Consider the following 20,286-nt stretch of genomic DNA (forward strand, 5'->3'; position numbering starts at 1 on the left):
GTAGATTTTGTTTTCACTCTAGTTTGAGAGAGGAGCAAGAGAACAGTGTCATGCTTGAAGATTTGCTGGAGAATATGGAGACGGACACCTTTGTGACCCTGTACGGCCAGGTGAGAACAAGTTTGCCATGTCCTGGGTCCATCCCTTGCCAGCTCGTCACTTCACCCTTTTCTCAGAGTCCACGTTTCCTCACCCTCAGGATGGGGAAGATAACACGAACCTTGGGAGCTGCCAAGCGGATCTGTGAAAACCCCTGGCCCAGGGCCAGCACATAGAGGACATTTGATCGGGGGTCACGGCAGCAGCAATGACAATAGTAATCATTGCCCTGGTCAGTTTCTGTAATTAGGCAGGCACCCAAACCTTCTTCTTCTCAGTCTTAAGTAAGTTTAATATATGCAGAGTAGGTTCCACCAGGAACAAAGTTGGTCACTGAAATCTGGGCCATATAAGGAGTCCAATGAGACTGCACCCCACATTTCAACTTTTCTGTGTTGAGACTGGGTGATCTGTCTCATTCTTGGCCATAGCTGCAGCTCTCAACAGCCTTCCCAAGACAGAGCCCGGAGGCTATGTGCACGGAACCATATGTAGAGTTACTTACATAAGTCTGCTACTAGTTGTGTTTTATGTGCATCTAAAGGTGGGCTTCCTGATTTCTGTGAGTTCCAGCAAACGTGATTTGTGACAGTGGCTTATGCCAATCACAAGCCATCAGGAGGTAAGTGTCGCAGCCCTTGCTTCAGTTCAGCGAGGCCACAGTCCTGTTCTGTGATTCTTGCCACCTCTCCTTCTTAGAGTTCTAGCCACCGTGTCTGTGTTCAGGTCAAGAAGGTAAAGGTAGAACACAATCAGCCTGCTGTCTTTTCTTTCCAAGAAAGTACATGCCCCCATGTCCCTGACGTAAATTTTACTCACGTCCTGAGGAGACCCAGCCTGTGGACCCCCGGCCACGAGGGAGGCTGCAAACCAACACCTCTTCCTCAACCTCCAAAGACAGCCAGCAAGGAGAAAGGGTGGGGACACTTTCAGGTGTCCAGCCAGCAGAATTGGCCACAGCTGTCCACAGGCACATGCAGCTTCCCACTTGTATTAGTTTCCTACTGCTGCTGTAACAAATTACCACCAACTTAGTGGCTTAACAGAACACAAACTTATTATCTTCTAGTTCTGTAGGTCAGAAGTCCTACGTGGGTTTAGCCAGACAAAATCAGTGTCGGCAGGTTTGTACTCCTTCTAAGGCTCTGGGGAGAATCTGTTTCCTGCTCATTCAGGTAATTGGCAGAATTCGGTTCATTGCGGTTGTAGGACTGAGGTCCCCACTTCCTTGCTGGCTGTCAGCTGAGGGCTGTTCCCAGCTTTTAGAGGCATCTGCATTTCTTAGCTCATGGATCCCTTCCTTCATCTTTAAAGCCAACAAATCGCATCTCTCGGATGCCTCTTCCATTATCATCACATCTCTCTCTGACCTACCACAGCGAGAAAAGTTCTCTGCTTTTAAGGACCCATGCGATGATGAGGTTGGAACCACCTGCATAATCTAGGATAATCTCAGCTCATGATCTTTAAGCTTAATCATAAAGTCCCTTTGCCATGTAAGATGACATATTCACAGGTTCTGGGACTGAGGTGTGGACATCTTAGAAGCCATTATTCTGGCAATTGCACCGCACAGGAAGCCAAGGTTATGTGTCAAGGTCAGTGGTGAGTCTAATGTGCTCCATCCTCTTTGACATGAGAGCTGACCTGGGCTTTCTAGATATTTACAACAAGAGAGGAGCACCCACCCATGGCAGGACCCAGGAGAGTACTTGCCACTCATCTCACTGACAGGCAGTTCTATCATCACCCCCTTACAGACAGGTCCTCCAGAGGGGAAATTATTGCCCAATTCACACTGAGGAGCCAGGTGAAGCTCAGATTGGAACCCACTTTCTTCCTACCCCACATCTTTCAGCCTGAGCTCCAAAGTGGGGATGGGGGAAGGAGCGGAAGTTTCTAGAAAACCTGCTGTTCACTATCATCCCAGGCGCTCATATCTCTTATTCATTTAATCCTTGCAGAAAGCTGGGAAATGGGGACTATCTTCTCCATTTTTCAAATAGAGGAACCATGCCCAGATTGGTGACGTGAGGGCTCCAGGGCTCACTGCCGCGCCTTGGAGCTCAGGATTCGGCCTGGGGTAGGTGACTACACAGAGTGTACTCTTTCGGCTCAGTTTCCCTGCAGAGCACATGATGCCCCTGGCCTGGGTCTCTGCGGGAGCTGAGCCATCTCCACACTCACTCTGATCGCCCGCCCCCCCCTTTCTTCTTTGTAACTAAGAGAATTGACAGACGGCCAAAGTGTCACATGTGGAATTTCATCCAGATTTATTTCTGATTTGTTGGCTCTTTTAAACTGTGAACTCTGCTAAAGAATTGGCCCTATAGTCAGGGGGTGATTTTTCTCTGCCCCCAACCCTGTGCCTTGTAGAGTCCCCTCAGCAAAGTCTACTCAACAGATTTGTTTCTTTTCCAGCCCCTGTGTATTAGTGAGGATTTTTCAGAGAAACAGAACCACAAAGACTTGGGGGGAGAGAGGGAGAGAGAGATTTACTTTAAGGAATTAGCTCATGTGATTATGGAGACTGGCAAGTCCAAATATGCTGGCAGGATAGACCAGCAGGCTGGAGACCCAGGGAAGAGGTGATGTTACAGTTCAAGTCCAAAGGCCCACTACTGGCAGAATTCCCTGTGGCTCAGAGGTCAGTCTTTGTTCTGTTTGGGCCTTCACCTGCTTAGATGGAGCCCACCCACATCAAAGCAATCTGCTTTAAGTCCACTGACTTAAATGTTAATCTCATCCAAAAGCTCCTTCAAAAAAATCTCCAGAATGATGTTTGTCCAAATATCTTGACACTGTGGCCCAGACAAGATGACCTGTAAAGTTAACCATCACTCCCTGTTTAGAGGACTCCTGTATTTGACCTGTTTCTTCTTTGTACCAGGCGAGATGATAACCAGGAAGGCCCAGTTCTCCCTCCCTGTGTCCCTCCCTCCCTGTTCTTCCTCCTACTCTTTCTAATTACTCCTCCTCCCCCTCCTTCTCTTCTTCCTCCTTCTCCTCCTTTTTCTTCTTCTTTCTCTTGTGATCTCTCTGTCTCTGTCTCTCTCTCTCTCTTTTGTTTTATTTCCTCATGATTACACTGCCTTAGGGACAGCATAGTTTGAATTACAACATTTGCATGAAGGATAGTTTCCACACGAGCACCCATGTTTTCATATTTATGCAACTTTGCCAACTCCTCCTTTTTTGCATATTTATCACAATATCAAAATAACACTCTCGAATGCCTGCTCTGTGCTAGACACATCACACATCATCCCAGTTAATGCTCACCATTGCCCTGGGGACCCTGGCAGTGGGAAGAGCCTCCCCCGGGCACTGCTGCAAATTCATCAGCCCTTCTGTGATGGTGATGATACAAACAGCGGCTGATATCAGCCCAGCGTTGAGGAGAGGCATGGAGAGGATCATCACTTGACAGATGAAGAAACTGAGGGTCAGAGAGGTGATGTGACTTAGCCAGGGTCCCATAGCCAGTCAGTGGGGGCTGGTTTAAAATCAGGTTTTTTTTCCCTTTAAAGGCTCTACTCATTCCATTTCATGCTACTGCACAATTCCCTTTAAAGCAAAATATTTCCTAATTGCTTCATGAATAAAATGGGAAGGGGGTGCTCATTTAAAAATGAATGGTACTAACCCCACAAGGCAGGAAGTTTCCCTGTGCTGTGGGGAGAGGCTGGGACCCCATCTGTGGTCCTCACTGAACTCACCTCCTTTCTCCCTTGGCGCTCCAGCATGACTGCAGCCACTGTAGACAACAGAGTGGCATTCTTTTCTAACCACGTAAAGGATGACTTAGATTCAGCTTAAGATCTTCTAAACGGGCTTTGTTCTTGAATAAATATTGACTGTGCTCCTAGTAAGTGGCAAGTGCTATCCTCGGCACTGGGATTTTAGCAGCAAACAAAACAGATAAAGCCCATGCCCTCAGGAGCTGATATTCTAGTGGGGAAAGCAGGCAATCAACAAAATAAATACATAAACCAAACAGTATTTTATGTGGATTATGATCTCATTTTTATAGTCATGTCCATCTATCCATCTGTCCGTCACTCCATCTGTCTGTCTATCCATCCATCCATTCACTTGTCCATTTGTCTACACGTCCATCCATTCACCCATCTATCCATCAGTCCATCTGTCTGTCCATCCATCCATCCACCCACCATCCATCCATCCATCTATCCATCTGTCCATTTGGCCACTCATCCATCTATCCACCTAACCACCCATCCATCCATCCACCCACTATCCATCATCCATCTATCCATTCACCCATCTGTCCATCTGTATACCCATCCATCCATCCATTCATCTACTTATGTATATGCCTAAAAATATTCCTGGAATGTGGTTTGCCTAATGGTACTGATAACTATTTCTGGATAGTGGCATTTGGAATAATTACTTTAACATTTTTGTGCTTTTCTACATTGTTTGATTCCTTAAAATTAGCAGTATTTCTTAAAAATCAAGGCAAGGATGAAATATGCCCAGATACACCGAAACAATGGAAATCCATGCCAGGTCCAGTGGTGGTGAAGCAGAACAGGAGAGAGGGACAGACAGGGCCTGCCGTTAAGCCTGGTCTTTCTGCCACCGCCTTCTGCATGAACAGCCGGTCCCCACATTGCTTTGTGATTCATTTCAGTCTCTAGAAGTGACCCACACAGATGCTTTTTGTGTCACCACCTTCAGGAAGACTTGACCCAGTTAATTGACCTGTGTTAAGGATTATTTTATTGATCAGAAAGCTTCAGAGCTGGGAGAGCCATGGCAGTGGGCCGGTGGGTCCCCACTTTCACCAGTGGGGATCCCAGTGATGAAGGGTTACTCCTCTGCCTCAGGAAGAAGTGAGTCTACAGGGTGTTGATGGAGTTTATTCTTCATTTATTCGACCCACGTCTGTTGATGTTTTTCTCTGTGCTAGGAACCAGGTTAAATGCTGGAGGTAGAGAGGCATATGATGCTGACCCCATCCTAAAACCTCACTGCAGAGACACATGAGAAATTGGAGAATTGAATTTGATACAAGAATTGGACAGAATACAGTTGATTAAAACCAGAGAAAAGCAGAGGAGAGGCATCTGTCCCAGAATGTGGGGTCAGAAAAGGCTTCCAGAAGCCCAACACTGGTGTAGAAACCAAAAGAATGAGTTGAGGAGAGCCAGACAGAGAGCACTTTGGGGAAAAGTGTACTATAGGCAGACGGAAGCACATGGGTCGCAAGGAAAGAGCTTGGTATTTATAATAACACTTTTCCCCATCACTGCACTGAAAACATTGGTCAAAGTAGTAAGCAGCCCCATGTTTCCAAATCCAGGGGTCAAGTCCATGTCTTTGTCTTTCTTGACCTCTCTGTGGCACTTGATCCACAGCCCTTTTCTTGAGTATGTTCCCTTCTTGGCTTCCAAACCCTGGACACCTGGTTCTCTCCCAGCCCTCTGGCTACCTGTGGTCAAGCCCCTATGTTGGATGCATCGTGGCCTTTGGACGTTGGGAGCCTGAGGACTCGGTCGTTGGACCTCATTCCCTCTCATCTACATTCACTCCCTTGCTGATGTCATCACCACACTGATTACCATCTAATCTTAGCTCCAGACCCCTGCCCTGAACTTGAGACTTGACATCGCCATTAGTGACTTAACCTGTCCAAACAGAACTCCAAGTGACTGACAGTCCCCTGTCCCAGGCTTGCTCCACTCATCTGAGTAAATGACACCAGTTACCCAGCAGCCCAAGTGAAAGATGGTGGAGTCATCCTTTATTCTTGTCTTTCAATGAACCTTGTTGGCTCTACCATCAAAGTGTCTCCCGCGTCCCACCACTTCTCACCACCTCCCCTCCACCACTCTGGCTCACACAGCTACCATCTCTTGCCTGAGATGCCGCCCCTCTGCTACCTCACTTGTTGCAGATGGTTCATGGCCCCTGTGTCATCCAAGGTAATCTTTAAAAAATGAGAATTAGCTCATGCCACTCCCACTGCTTAAATTCCTGCAATGACTCCCCAGCTCACCCTGAAGACAAGTCAAAATCCTCCCTACGATGAAAAGGTCCATATGAGCTGATCCCCCGCCACCTGTCCCAACTTAACTGTTGTCACTCTCCTTCTCACACGGTCCATGCCAGCCACACTGGCCTCCTTCGCTCTCTATGAAACATGCCAAGGATATCCCCACCTCAGGGTCTTCCCCCTTGCCTTCCCTCTGCCTGGAAAGCTCTTCCCTTCCATGTGCCCATGGTTCACGTCCTCACTTCATTCAGGTCCCTGCTCAGACGTCACCTCCTCGGAGAAGCCTTCCCTGGCTACCCGTCTCAAATATCAGCCACCCCCGCCCCTCACCCTCTGTCTCTTTATCCTGCCTTGTTTTGCATCCTGGCACCTACACTGCCTGATATGGTGTTTCTCTGTAGGCTTACCATCTGTCTTTTTGACCTGACTGTGAGCCTCATGAAGGCAGAGACTTTGTCTGTGTTACTTACTGCTCTGCCTCCAGTGCCTGGAACAGGGTCTGGTGCCCAGTAGGACTCCATCGTGGTGTTGGTTGAATGAATAAATGTACTAATAATCTGGCACAATGGCCCACCAAACATGTCTAAGTCCTAATTCCCAGAACCTGTGAATATGACCTTCTATGGCAAAGGGGATTTTGCAGATGTGATTAAGGATTTTAAGATGGGGGTGTTATCCTCGATTATCCCAGTGGGCCCTAAATGTAATCACAAGTGTCCTTACAAGAGGGAAGCAGGAGTCACAGCTTGAAGAGAAGGCCATGTGACAATGACAGAAGCAGGGGTTGGAGGATGAACTTTGAAGCTGGAGGAAGGGGCCATAAGCCAAAGAATGCAGGCAGCAGCTGACGCTAGGGAAGGCCAGGGAAAGGATTCTCTCCTGGAGCCTCCAGAAGGAGCCAGCCCGGCTCACCTTGACTTTAGCCCAGTGACACTGATTTCAGACTTCTGGCCTCCAGAACCATAAGAGAATAAATGTGTGTTGTTTTAAGCCCAAGTTTAGGGTGATCTGTTACAGCTGCAATAGGAAACTCATACAAATACCGTAACAACAGCAACAACCAACACTCACTGAATGACCTTGATTTGTCAAGCACGGCACTTAGATGTCTTGTAAAGTCAGAATTCTTTTTAGGTGAAGGTAACAGAAATTCATTTCAAACTAGTTTGAGTGTAGACGAAATATATTAATACCCTGACTATCCCCTCAAAGAGCAGAGCTGAGCTCTGGGGGCTCAACTGGCAAAGGACTCTTTGTGGATCTCTCTCCTTCTCTATCTCTCTCCCCTGTTTCTTTGTGTCCACTAATAAGCTTATTCTACACAGGAAGGGACATGAAAGCTGACAGCCCTGAGCTGATGGCCTTTCAGCATCCAGCTCTCCTGGTTTTGCTGTATAAAGTGCTTTTCTCTCCTGGGTTTGCTGTGTAAAATCCCAGGGAAGGTCTCTGGTTGGCCAGGTGGCCAGGCATGCCCACGCTGTTGCTAGGAAGGGGAGTTTGCCTTCTTAACACAGACCAGTTTTACACGTCACAGCTCATTTTGTCCTCACAAAACCTTTTGACATAGGTATTATTGTTACCTCATTTTACAGATGAGGGAGTTGAGGCCCGAAGAGAAATAAAGACACTTCCCAAGGACACGCAGTTCTGTGCAGTGGGGCTGGGAGCCAGCACAAGTTTGGGGGAGCGCAGAGCCTGCCTGTACTCTCTCTTTCTCCTTCTCAAACCTTTTTCTGAAATACTTTTAGGTTCACAAGAAGTTGCAAAGCTAGTATGGAGAGTTCCAGTGCCCTGATCCCTGTTTCACTGTTTCCCCCCATGGCTGCATCTTACAGGACCCTAGGACAATATCAAAACCAGAAAGTTGACATGCATATAAAATGCATGTATAGTTCTGTGTCATTTTACCGCATGTAGTTCAGCGTGACACCGCATTTAAGATGTCAAACTGTTTGGTTGCCACAAAGATCTGTTTGTGCTACGCTTTTATAGTTATATCCACTTCCCCCCCACACCCCTAACCCCGGCCACTAATGCTTTGTTCCCCATCTCTAAATTTTGTCACCTCTGGAATGTTATTCACGTGGAAGTACAGCGGGGCCTGGCTCTTTTTACGCAGCGAAACGCCCTAGGGATCCATCCAGTTCTTTCCTTTCACTGCAGGCTGGTATTCCGTGGCATGGCCATAGCACAGTTTCTTTAACCATCCACTGATTTAGGCACATTTCAGTTGTTTCCAGTCTGTGCTGTTCCCTCTGAGCCCTATCGCCTCACTGAACATGAGTAGGAGGAGAAATTACTAATGGGCCCAGGCTGTAGCTGTGATGAGTGAGTGGAGAGTAGTTGGAAAGGATGGATGAAGGCTTGGGGAATGTCATGGGGAGCCAAGGCTGCTGACCAGACAGATTTTTCTTGACAGCTCTGTGAACTTGGGAACATGTTTTCAAGACTGAGGTACTAAAATATTTATCTCCCTGGGACAAAAAGTCCTAAGACTGTGATCCATTAAAACTTGCTGTTCATCAAGGTTAGAGCCATGAGGCTCTGAGTCCCTGCGTTCACTCCTCTAGGAGCTGAGACTGGCGTCCTACCTGTCGAAGCTGACGATGCTGCCGGGGGGCACGCTGCGTTGGCTCCTGAGCGTGGCTGTGCCTGCAGCCTTGCAGCCCGAGCTGCTGGCTGTGCTGGATCCCGTGGGCCAGAGGCATCAGGACCACCCAGTGGAGAGTGATGGCGGCGGGGTGCAGGCTGACCTGGGCAGGAGGGGGTGAGTACAGGGTGGGAAAACGAGGTCCCTGTAGAGAGAACGGATGGGAGAGGGGAGCGGGACCACGGGGCACAAGCACACCCGCCTTCCCAGGGGAATTTCTTTGCTCAAGAAGCAGACAGCATCCAGGAGAGTTGCCATGCATCCTCTGTGTAACTCATGGCAGACCCAAGTATTTTGTCCACAGCTTCTCTTTTCATCACCAATTCATTTCCCCAGTAGGATCTTAAGAGAATAAGTTGCCTTGGGCTGTAAATATGCCATATATGCATATTTACAGCCCAAGGAATAAATAATAAAGGAAATAAATAAATACAATACATACATAAAGGAAATAAATACATAAAGGAAAAAGAAGAAAAAAAATATCCATGGTTCTGTCAGCTGGAGAAAATGGCTGTTAGCGTCTTGCTACCATTCTTCTTCCAGAACGTGTTTCCTCTGCTGGGTTTTATGAGTCTGTGCATTGTGTGTGTGTGTGTATAGGAATCCCAGTGTATACAACCTTGTGTCCTGCTTTTCAGAACCTTATATCAGAGGCAAGTTTGCTTATTACCTTTCGACTCTTGTCCACATGCAGACGTCTTTCTAATTATCACACTATTTTGACTCTATTTCTGCTGTTTTTATTAACAACTTAAAATTCATACTTTTCCCAGTTATTGAAACATCTCCATAGATATTCTTTATTTATTTATTTATTTATTTATTTATTTATTTTAAGATTGATTGATTGATTGATTGATTGCTATGTTGGGTCTTCGTTTCTGTGCTAGGGCTTTCTCTAGTTGTGGCAAGCGGGGGCCACTCTTCATCGCGGTGCGGGGGCCTCTCACTATCGTGGCCTCTCTTGTTGCGGAGCACAGGCTCCAGACGCGCAGGCTCAGTAGTTGTGGCTCACGGTCCCAGCCGCTCCGCGGCATGTGGGATCTTCCCAGACCAGGGCGCGAACCCGTGTCCCCTGCATTAGCAGGCAGACTCTCAACCACTGCGCCACCAGGGAAGCCCCCATAGATATTATTTTTAACAGCTGCCTTTTATTCCACTGAGGTGTGTAGCATAGTGTATGTAACTGTTACCCTCTTACTGGACATTTAGTTTGCGTTCATTTTTCCTCAATTATGGATAACGCTGCAGAACTACTTTTTTAGGGTCAAGTTTCAGGTGTGCGTTTGATCAGTTAAGGGTCTTTATAAGGAAAGACATGAAGCAGGGCTGTGGATAAGTTGGGTTTGGGGCAGCCAGTGGTGCCACTTGAGAGCAGAATTTGTTGGGGGTGAGACTACAAGGAAAGCCACGACCAGACCTGAAAGTGTTGAAGGCCAGGCAGTGAAGCCGAGGTCCTCAACCAGGACCCACAGGAGGCTGGGGATGGGTGTCTCGGAGCCCATGAGTCTGTCAAAATGGCAAGATTGTGTGGAAAGGTGTGTATGTACATTATTTTTCCTGACTCATAAAGGGGGTCCCTGACTCAGCTGAGGGCTAAGAGTAGGGTTAGGGTGAAAGGAAGGATAGGGGCATGGGAACAACAGCTGTTGAGCAGGGGTGGGAGTCCACAGGGGCTGGGACGAGCATTCCTAGAGTTGGTGGGGCCCACCACGAGGGGCTGGATGTGAGTGTGGTCACAGGAGCTGGGGTGTGGGTGGGGTCAGGGCTGGTGTGGGCGTGGTCAGAGAGCTGGGTGTGGTCAGAGAGTTGCATGTCTCAGCCTGGTTTCTCTCAGTGCACAGTCAGGCAAGAGCATGAAGATGGCAGATGTCGGTGGTGACGCTGGAGCAGGAATGTGCAGGGTCACAGCGATGTCACCTCTGCCTGAGGGCTGCCCACGAGGACCTTGTTTACGGGCTCCCCTTCGGCCAGTTTAGTTTGGGAGGCTGGTGAGCCGGCATGGGCAGGTGGATGTGGGACAAAGCAGGAGCGCCCAGGTGGCTTGTCACCAGGAGTGTGGAGCATGGGCATGCCCTTTTGTAGCCCGACCTCATGGCCAAGTAGACTGGATGACGTCTGGAGTCAAAAGCCACTCACCATAGCCTCTGAGGGCAGGGTAGTCACTACTCCTGTGTCCCAAGCGACTGGTGCCTGGGCACATCAGTTCAGTCTTAGGTTTCAAGCAGCAGAAACTGACTGATGAATCTAAGCAAGAAAGGGTGTGTGAGGGACCTGTCAGAATCCAGGAAGAGCTGTACGCCAGGTCCGTGGATGGGCAGGACCAGGAGAGCACGAAGACCATCCTCTCTGGGTGCTCCCTTCAGAGGACCAGCCTTCTCTGCCCAAGAGCTAGACTTCTGGGACAGAGAGCCTGGCCCAGCATGGGCAAGGGTCCTTCACCCCACCAGCTGGGCAGTGTGAACCAGCTGAGGCAGAGTATGAACTTGGCCAGAGGCAGGCATAGATAGGACTCTCTCCTACACTGACCTTTATTGACTTGACTTGAGCCCAAGCCTGCGAACATCTCCCCATCTCTCCTATTCCTTATACACTGTCCCTTCTTTGGTCGAGAATCACACTCCTTCACGTGGCATGAGGACTCCCTGCCTTACCCACCTTCCAAGCTTCCACTGTGCCTTCTCAACCTTCTTATTCATATATTCATGAACACTTACTGAGATCCTAGTATGTCGACTGTGTTAGGCACTGGTGTACGTGGGAGAGTAAGGGACAGTCCTGCTGCATGGAGTGTCCACGCCAGTGGGGGAGATGGACTGCACACAAGCCAAGGCAGAGAGCCCATTCCTTCTCGAATGCTCCATGCGTTCCCTCTGCTGGGATACCAAGATTCAGCTCAAGTGTCCCACATCTCGGCAGCCTTCCTTCATCTGACTGATGTCACCTGGTACCTGTCTGTGACCCCTGGATTGGGGATCCCTTGCGGCAGAGACTGTCTTGACTCGGCCAGAAAAGATGCTTGATGAGTGTTCGCAGAGTGAGTGAGAGAACAAACGTGAAAACTCCCAGGGTTTCTCATGTCAGCCAAAGGTCACACTGAGGGAGGGGGTCCCCATAGTGCTTTTTAAAATTATGCATCACTTGAAGATTCTGTTCTTTTTGAAAATATAAGAACGCTCCCTTTTTGCCTTCAGGAAACATCAGGGCTGGTGGCAAGCCTTTGAGAGCAAACTTCGAGGAGAACTGATAAGCAGAGGATTAGAAAAGATGCTCTGGGCTCACAAGAGGAAGGAGAGGTAATGAGGACATCTGCTCAGGTGGGCTGAGGAGGGCAGCCAGACTGCCTGTGAGCTGGGAAGGGGAGGCGGAGGGGACCACAAAGGGAGGGTCACTGCAAACATATCAACATTCCTTCCCTAAAGACCGCAGTCTTTATTCAAAGTGGGCTTAGTTTGAAGTGAAATAAGCAGAGAAAGACAGATATCATATGATACCACTTATATGTGGAGTTTTAAAAGTAATACAAGTGAACTTATTTACAAAACAGAAAGAGACTCACAGACATAGAATACAAACTTACGGTTACCAAAGGGGATAGCGGGGGCAGGGTGGGGAGGGATAAATTAGGAGTATGGGATTAACAGATACAAACTACTAGGTATAAAATAGATAAGCAACAAGGATTTACTATATAGCACGGGGAACTATATTCAATATCTTGTAATAATCTATAATGGAAAAGAATAACCTATAATGGAAAAGGTGCACTTTGCTGTACACCTGAAACGAACACAATATTGTAAATCAACTATACTTCAATTTAAAAAAAAAAAATGCAAAGTGCGCTTAGTTTACGAGCCGCCAGCTATCAGTTGGAGAATGCTCTCCTGTCATTTATTAGCATTTTAATTGCAGTATTTATTTTAACTAATGGCTCTTTTTAAATGGAATCTCATTAGAAGGAGAATAATTCCTTATAGCTGTTCAGACTTTATAGTTTACAAAGCCCTCTCCCACCTTGCTGCACTGAGCCTCCCCACTTTCTGGAAAGTGGGGGAAATCCCACAGCCACGCTTCACCAGCTCAGGGAGGTCAGAGGAAGAGACCCCATGCCTACAGCTGTTAAAAGTGACCGTGGGATTCAGGGCCATGTAACCAACCCCTTTATTTCCCCGAACTTCCAGGCCAGCGCTCTTCTCACTCTCTTGAGTGCCTTCTCTTTCAGCTGTGGTGATTGCACACCTGGAGAGCAGAGGAAAGTTAGAGGCAGAATGGTTTTAGGGTGCTACAAACAGCAGACCAAGGGTCTCGCGTGTTTCCCACTAGAGATTCGGAAAAAGGGTAACATGAGTCACAAGAGTTACGTTAGCCCATTTAACATACAAGGTTAAAATGTGATAACCAAAGTGTGCTCTGGAAACAGAGGATGTCCAAGAGAAGTGTCCTGCCCCTTCCATAATTTCTCAGGGCTCCGGTGAAGCCGCAGAGACAAGCTTCCCAAATAGTCCATGAATAAAAATCTGGGAGCCATTGATAACGGGCCAGGTATCAGAATTTAGTCCCAGAGAAATTAGATCCGGATATTGAGCCCAAACCAAGAAAATTAAATTCAAGCTGTATAAATGTAAAGCGCTCCACTAAGGAACGGAAGTCAGTTGTTCTAGATTAGCATGGGGTGGGGCTGCTGAATGCCTTCCTGGGCTGCACTGACACAAGTGGGCGAGTACAGATCAGGAAAACCCTGGCGCCACTGTCTTGGATCACTGGACTCGCCTTTTTGCCTTGAGATGCTGTGTACAATGGTGGGAGGAGGAGAGACGGTGAATCAGTCCGAGTTGCCTTTGAGTCCTTGCTCAGATCATGCAGCTGCCAGGGCAGGAGTTCGTGGTGAGGGGGATGGAACCTCATTAGCCACGCCTGTTCAGGAAGGGCCCGCGAGCCTACCAGTGGCCTCCAGTAGGTCGACTCCCAGTGACCTGGCCTCGTCCTGCACCACTTGGGCAAAGGACCCTGTGGCTTTCAGGTTGTATAGCACTCTCAGAAAGAGTCAGAACCATTATCAAGAGCAGCCAGGATTTAGGGGCTGGACTGCTTATGGGCAGGGTTCCAGCCATCCTTTTACAGGATATTCCCAAAGCGTGTTGCTCTGTTCTATTTCAAACACATTTTACCTAACTTCTAACTGTTGCTTTATAATCAGGTTTTATCAGCCTGCTTTTAGTGTGAAGCCCACAGGCAGGGGTGTCCTAGGAAATGTCTCACAATTGTCTGGGGGGAGATGGGAGCTCTGATTTGTAGCACTTAGTTTCCGTGGTGTGAAACACTCCCACTGTGGCTGATTCCGTGCTGACGATATGATGACAACAGGCTCACAAAACTCCACAAAAGTGAACAGTCATGAGTTGGTGAGAGCTGTCTGCAGCCACCACTGCCACAGGCTTCAGCTAATCTCAGGGGCAACCTGGCAACCACAGGGAAAAACCTTTCTTTAAAAGACACTTGATTGGGGCCCTAGGGACAAAAGGGGGTTTTCCTAGAGAACTCTGTCAGGACACTTGGGAGAGTCAGTTGCCAAAAACGTCATACCTGATCTTCTGTTCTTCCTTTAGCATATTAAAGAAGACGTGTCCCCCCCTCAGAGAGAGGGTGATATTCTCTGGAAAAGGAAGTTGGCCACACCTGTCACTGGAGTCCATTGGTGAACTGGCCCCAGTGCCCATTGTAGGGGCAGAAACCATTGATTTATTAAACACGGGCGAAAAGCTCTTTATCTTCAGAAATCCAAAGGAGCCGGAGATCTCACTGCATCTTCCTCCCAGGAAAAAGAAGAAGAACTTTCTGAATGCCAAAAAGGCTACTTGGGCCTTGGGCATGAACTAGCCCAAAGGAAAGCTCCAAGGAGTCTGAAGACAGAAAATTTGTTTCCTCCTGCCCACATGGGTGTGTGTGTGTGTTTATAATGTACAACTTGCAGGTATTCATTGCACTTGCAGAGGACAGATACGTCCATTCTCCCTCCCTCACCACAACTTTCATGGGCTCAGTTTAATCTGGTCCCATGAATTCCCAGATGGCCCATTCCCTTCAGCATCGCAAGGGACATGAAGAGACAGGGGACCAGCCCGTGAGCCCTCGTTGCTGTCAGTCCCACCTTGCTGAGGGTCTGGAGGAGCCCCGGGCCCCTAATTCACATCCCCGCAACACCTGGCTGAAGAGCGGGCTGTGTGTTGAAGGCAAGGCTCTCTCTTCTCTCACATTGTGTGTTTGTTACATATTCTATTTTTATCAAGGGAGCTTTTGAAAATCATTTTACCTAAAGCTCTTCTCAAGGGAACTTGTCTTTGCTTTCTGTAGGAACCATTTATTTTTAATCCCTTCTTGGGTTTTGGCCCCCACGTTGTGACGTTCAATGGAAATTTGCCCTCCATCTTTCCAGGGGCCAGAAGATGTGCCAGCCACTGGGCGATACCATATCCAACTCAAATCAGGAAACTCAGAGGCTTAAGAAGGTGAGGGGATTTAGGCAAGATCATAAAGCCAATAAGTAACAAAGTCAGGACTCCACTGAACTCCTTACGGCCCCAAACCCTTGTCCTTTCTCCTGGACTTGGTAAATGGACACATACCTGCCCTCAGGTGTTTGCCAACAGACTGACTGCACACAGGTCCTCATGTTGCACAAAGTGCTTTCCTGTGCCCTGACCCTCTCCATCCTCACAGTGTGGTTGGATCATTATACGAGCTTTTCTGAGAACCAGGCAAAGAATACAATTATAATGGGTCTTTCCTAAGCGTGGGAAATGATTAGGCAGGGAATCCTGTCACCAACGAGAAGAAAAGGGATTCTGATGAAGCATCTCTTACATGAGAGTTGCTTCTAGACCCTTACAGCTATTTGAACCCACTTCTTTCTTTTTTTATATACGGCAGGTTCTTATTATCCATTTTATACATATTAGTGTATATATGTCAATCCCAATCTCCCAATTCATCACACCACCACCACCGCTGCCACTCTCCCCCCCTTGGTGTCCATACGTTTGTTCTCTACATCTGTGTCTCAATTTCTGCCCTGAAAACCAATTCATCTGTACCATTTTTCTAGGTTCCACATATATGTGTTAATATACGATATTTGTTTTTCTCATTCTGACTTACTTCACTCTGTATGACAGTCTCTAGATCCATCCACGTCTCTACAAATGACCCAACTTCGTTACTTTTTATTGAACCCACTTCTTAATCCTTGACAATACCCAGCAGATGGGGATCACTACTCCCATTTTACAGCCAAGGAAGCTGAGACTCAGAAGGTTTAAGTAACTTGCCTGTGATCACACCACGTGTAAAGGAGGAATCCTCACTTTGAACCCAAGTCTCCTAGCTTTCAAACCCTTACCTGCCATGAGACATTGCATTGCCTTTGGCAACCTGAAGGCCAAGTCTTATTTGCAGTTTCCCATCAGCATGCGTGCAGCATGGTGATCAGGGATCTTTGCCTGGAGTTGCACTTCTTCCAGGGGGCAGCTGTGTACCATCATAGTGGCTTCCAGTTGGCCATATCTCTGCATTAGCAGATATGCACAAGTAAGCAGTTCAAATGCAGGAGAGAAGAGTGGATGGGGTCAATTTTCCTATCAGAAGCTCAAGTGAGAAGAGAGAGGAGAGAAAGAGCAGTGATTTTCACACAGCATAGTGGAGTGGAAAACGCATGGTCTTTGGTGTAAGCTTACTTAAGTTCAGATCCTGCTCTGTTGCTCGTGAGCTGTGTGTCCTGTGGAAGTCACCTGACCTTTCAGAGCCTCATATTCTTCATCAACAAAAGGATGATGAGAATCCCTTGTTATGAGGATTAGATGAAACTGGATCAGTAAAGTGTTTGGTGGTGGTGTGCACCTGCCACATCTATGTCCTTCTGTATTCCTTGAAGGTGACCCATCTGCCTTTCTAATAATTTCCTGATTCTAGGACTCTGCTAGAATTATGCATGGTTGAAAGTAGATTGCACATAAGGATTCGAAGAAATAGCTCAAAATTGTGGGCTGAAGACTGATTGAATAGATTATTAACAACAACAGGAGGTGCTCAAGCTATTCAAAATACAGCATTTGAACCTAATAATAACTCCTTATGTTAATAGACAAAGACTAGCTATTGATTTAATTTCTCTAAACTCACTGCATGAGAAACACGAAGATGTGATAAGGAAATCTTGTGCTCCTGGAATCAGGTAGCTCAGGTTTAAATCCTGGCTCTACAACTTTTAAGCAAGTCACTTTACCACTCTGAAGCTCAGTGTCCTCATCTGTAAAACAGGCGTCCTAATACCTGCCTTAGGGTAGGGATGTCACCAAGAGTGCAGATATTGGATATTATATAAAATGTTGGTGTTCAATAAAATGTTGATATGCAATAAATGTAGCTTATTTATTTATTATGTTTTTACATACTCACAAAATTGAGCTTTGTGGTTCCTTTCATTCCTGTTTTCACCCTACATGAAGACAGTGACCCTTCTAGAAGGGCTGCACCTGCCACAATACATGGAAGCTTATTCATAAGAGAGAAGCTCCAGGGAACTTGAATTGAGAGGACTTGATTTCAAGATTGGGCTCCATTACTTACAAGCTGGGAGAATTTGAGAAAATTGCTAAACCTCTCTGAGGCTCAGCGTCCCATGGATTATGTCTTCTAAGAGTTCAGTCTAGTTAAGTTGACAGACAGAAAAATAAATCATCGTTAAGTGCAAGGGAAAAATAGAGTTCTGAAAACCATGCTGTGGGAATTTGGGAGTGAGATGCAACCTGACTTGGGATATTTGGGAACAGCTTTAAGCTTTTGACCCCAAATCTTTATCTCCAGACTGGACTTCCTCTTGGGCTCCAGACAAATTTGTCACAGATGCCTGTCCAACCCTGAACCCATCGGCTTCCTATAAAACCTGTTCCACTATGGATGTCCCCTCTCTGAGTAGATGGTACCAAGTCAGAAACCTACAAGTCATCCTAGACATCTTCCTGTTTTCAACCCCCAAATATGATGACTACGTCTTGCTGATTGGACTACTGCATTAACCGTCACATCTATGCCCTCTTCCTCCCCTCCACTCCTTCCCAGACCACGTCTCTCCTGGATGGTGCCAGCAGCGTCCCTTCTCTCCATGTTGGCTCAAGCCAGTTTGTTCTATGGTAGCCATATCTGAGTCACTCCCTTGCTGAAAGACCTCCAAAAACTTGTGAATGCCTACAAGACCTCCATGAACTGTCCTCTAATAACCTTCCTACCTGTGTCTATAGGGGAAGCCTCTACTTTCCAGGGAGCCATTGATTGGCAATGAGACACAAAGAAGAAGGTGTGTCTGGGTTTGCCTCCTGGATCTGCCATTTACTCTGTGGCCCTAGAGAAGCTACCTAATTTCTGTGAACCTTTGTTTCCCTCACCTGTTTTATAGGATTAATGAAGTGATACTGTAATGTGTCTGCTACAGGGAACACACAATAAATGCTAGCTATTATTATTGTCTTAGAAAGTTTGTAAACAGAGGAGTGACATGATATGATTTGTTTTAGAAAGGGACTCTAAAGGTCTTATGGAGGATGGGCCAGGAGTAGAAGCAGTTACTTGGGCTTTTTATTGGCTTCTGTCCTCTAATACACAGCTACAGGTAGGGAGTGAGGAGATAATTCTACTCCTGCTTTGTGTGCGTCCTTGCTTGTCTGGCCTTTGTTTGCCAAAATTACCAGCAACCACTCCACCACCAACAATAACAACACTAACACGATTACTCTTGAGTTTGCCTTCTCTGGATCAGGCACATCACTTGAAGATTTATCTAAATTTTTCCTAATCCTCAAGAAGACCAGGTAGAGGAGATGTTATTATTCTTATTTGACAGATAACCTGCTATGAAATTACCTTACTCATCATTAATGTATATGGGAACCACCATTTCTCACCCACCTGAGAGTACTTCCTCCCTAATTTTACTGCACCCCAAATTCATTTATGTGGTAACATGTTCAGGGGAAGGGGATTCCTCCTCCAGCCCCAGGAGATGAACCATCACTGACTCCCAGAGTTTCCTTACAGGCTGTGGGGATGATGCTAAAGATCTCTGCCTTTTATTTAATGGGGGTGTTTAGACCATTATATTTAATGTATTTGTTGATATTTGCTGTATTTGTTGTGTTTGCATTTTAATCTACCAAATTGCTATTTCATTTTCCATTCTTTGATATGTTCTTTGTTCTCTTTTTCCTCCATTCCTGCCTTTTTGATATTGAGTATCTCTTTTGATTCAGTTTTATTTTCTCTGTTGGATTATTATCATACTTCTTTTTTTAATTTTATTTATTTATTTTTGGCTGGTTGGGTCTTCACTGCTGCGCGCGGGCTTTCTCTAGTTGCTGTGAGTGGGGGCTACTCTTCGTTGTGGTGCGCGGGCTTCTTATTGCGGTGGCTTCTCTTGTTGCGGAGCACAGGGCTCTAGGCACACGGGCTTCAGTAGTTGTGGCGCATGGGCTTAGTTGCTTTGCGGCATGTGGAATCTTCCCGGACCAGGGCTTGAACCCGTGCCCCCTGCATTAGCAGGTGGATTCTTAACTACTGCGCCACCAGGGAAATCCTATCATATCTCTTTTTTTTAGAGGCTGTCCTAGGTTTTACAATGTACATTTTTTACTTATATTCCGTCTTCAAATAGTATTATGTACCTTCACATATAGTGTAAGAATCTTGTGACAATATACTTCCATTTCCCTTCTCTATCCTTTCTGCTATTGTTAACCACATTTTTGCTTCTATTTGTGTTAAACTCCCACGTACGTTGATGATATTTTACTTTTTATATGCAGTTATATTTAAAGACATTTAAAATTAGAAAAATATGTTTTTACAAATATTTGCAACTTCTGGTGCTCATTTTTCTTTTATGTAAATCCATATTTCCATCTTGTATCACTTTCCTTCTTCATAAAAAATGTCCCATAATATTTCTTCTAGTGCAAGTTTTCTGGTGATGAGTTTTCTCACACTTTGTGTGAAAAGTCTCTTTATTGCCTTCATTATCAAAAGCTATTTTTACTGAGTATAGAGTTCTAGGTTTCCAGTGTTTAAATTTTTTTCTTTCACTACTTTAAAGATGTCACTCTTATTGGATTTGATTTGCTAATGTTTTGCTGAGGATTTTTGCATCTGCATTTATGAAAGATATTGGTTTGTTGTTTTCCATTCTTGTAATATCTTTATCTGATATTAAGGTAATGCTGGTGGCATAGAATGATTTAGGAAGTGTTTCCTCTGCTTCTACTATCTGGGAGAGATTGTAGAGAATTGGTATCACTTCTTCCTTGAATAATAATTATTATCATATGGAATAGTTTCACCAGTGAATCCATCTGGGCCTAGTGCTTTCTGTTTTGGAAGGGTATTAATTATTGATTCAATTACTTTAATAGATATAAGCCTGTTTACATTGTCTGTTACTTCTTGTGTGAGTTTTGGTAGCGTG

General features: G+C 46.2%; 1 protein-coding gene across 3 annotated transcripts in view; it reads left to right on the forward strand.

The window, feature by feature from the left end:
- The window catches only part of EVC2 (EvC ciliary complex subunit 2), a 147,124-nt gene extending 129,930 nt beyond the window's left edge, over positions 1–17,194 (forward strand). For 2 of the 3 annotated variants that reach the window (XM_061192089.1, XM_061192090.1), the window contains 4 exons: positions 23–110; positions 8,695–8,891; positions 11,972–12,073; positions 14,387–17,194. In XM_061192089.1, the coding sequence (XP_061048072.1) occupies positions 23–110; positions 8,695–8,891; positions 11,972–12,073; positions 14,387–14,657 (658 nt within the window). In that variant the 3' untranslated portion in view covers positions 14,658–17,194. Of the gene's footprint in view, positions 1–22; positions 111–2,063; positions 2,183–8,694; positions 8,892–11,971; positions 12,074–14,386 lie in introns of those variants that run through there. The other variant, XR_009701089.1, reaches the window with a different exon arrangement.
- The last annotated feature ends 3,092 nt before the right edge of the window (positions 17,195–20,286 follow it).

Source organism: Eubalaena glacialis, chromosome 5, assembly GCF_028564815.1.
Source record: "Eubalaena glacialis isolate mEubGla1 chromosome 5, mEubGla1.1.hap2.+ XY, whole genome shotgun sequence".
Lineage (NCBI taxonomy): Eukaryota > Metazoa > Chordata > Mammalia > Artiodactyla > Balaenidae > Eubalaena > Eubalaena glacialis.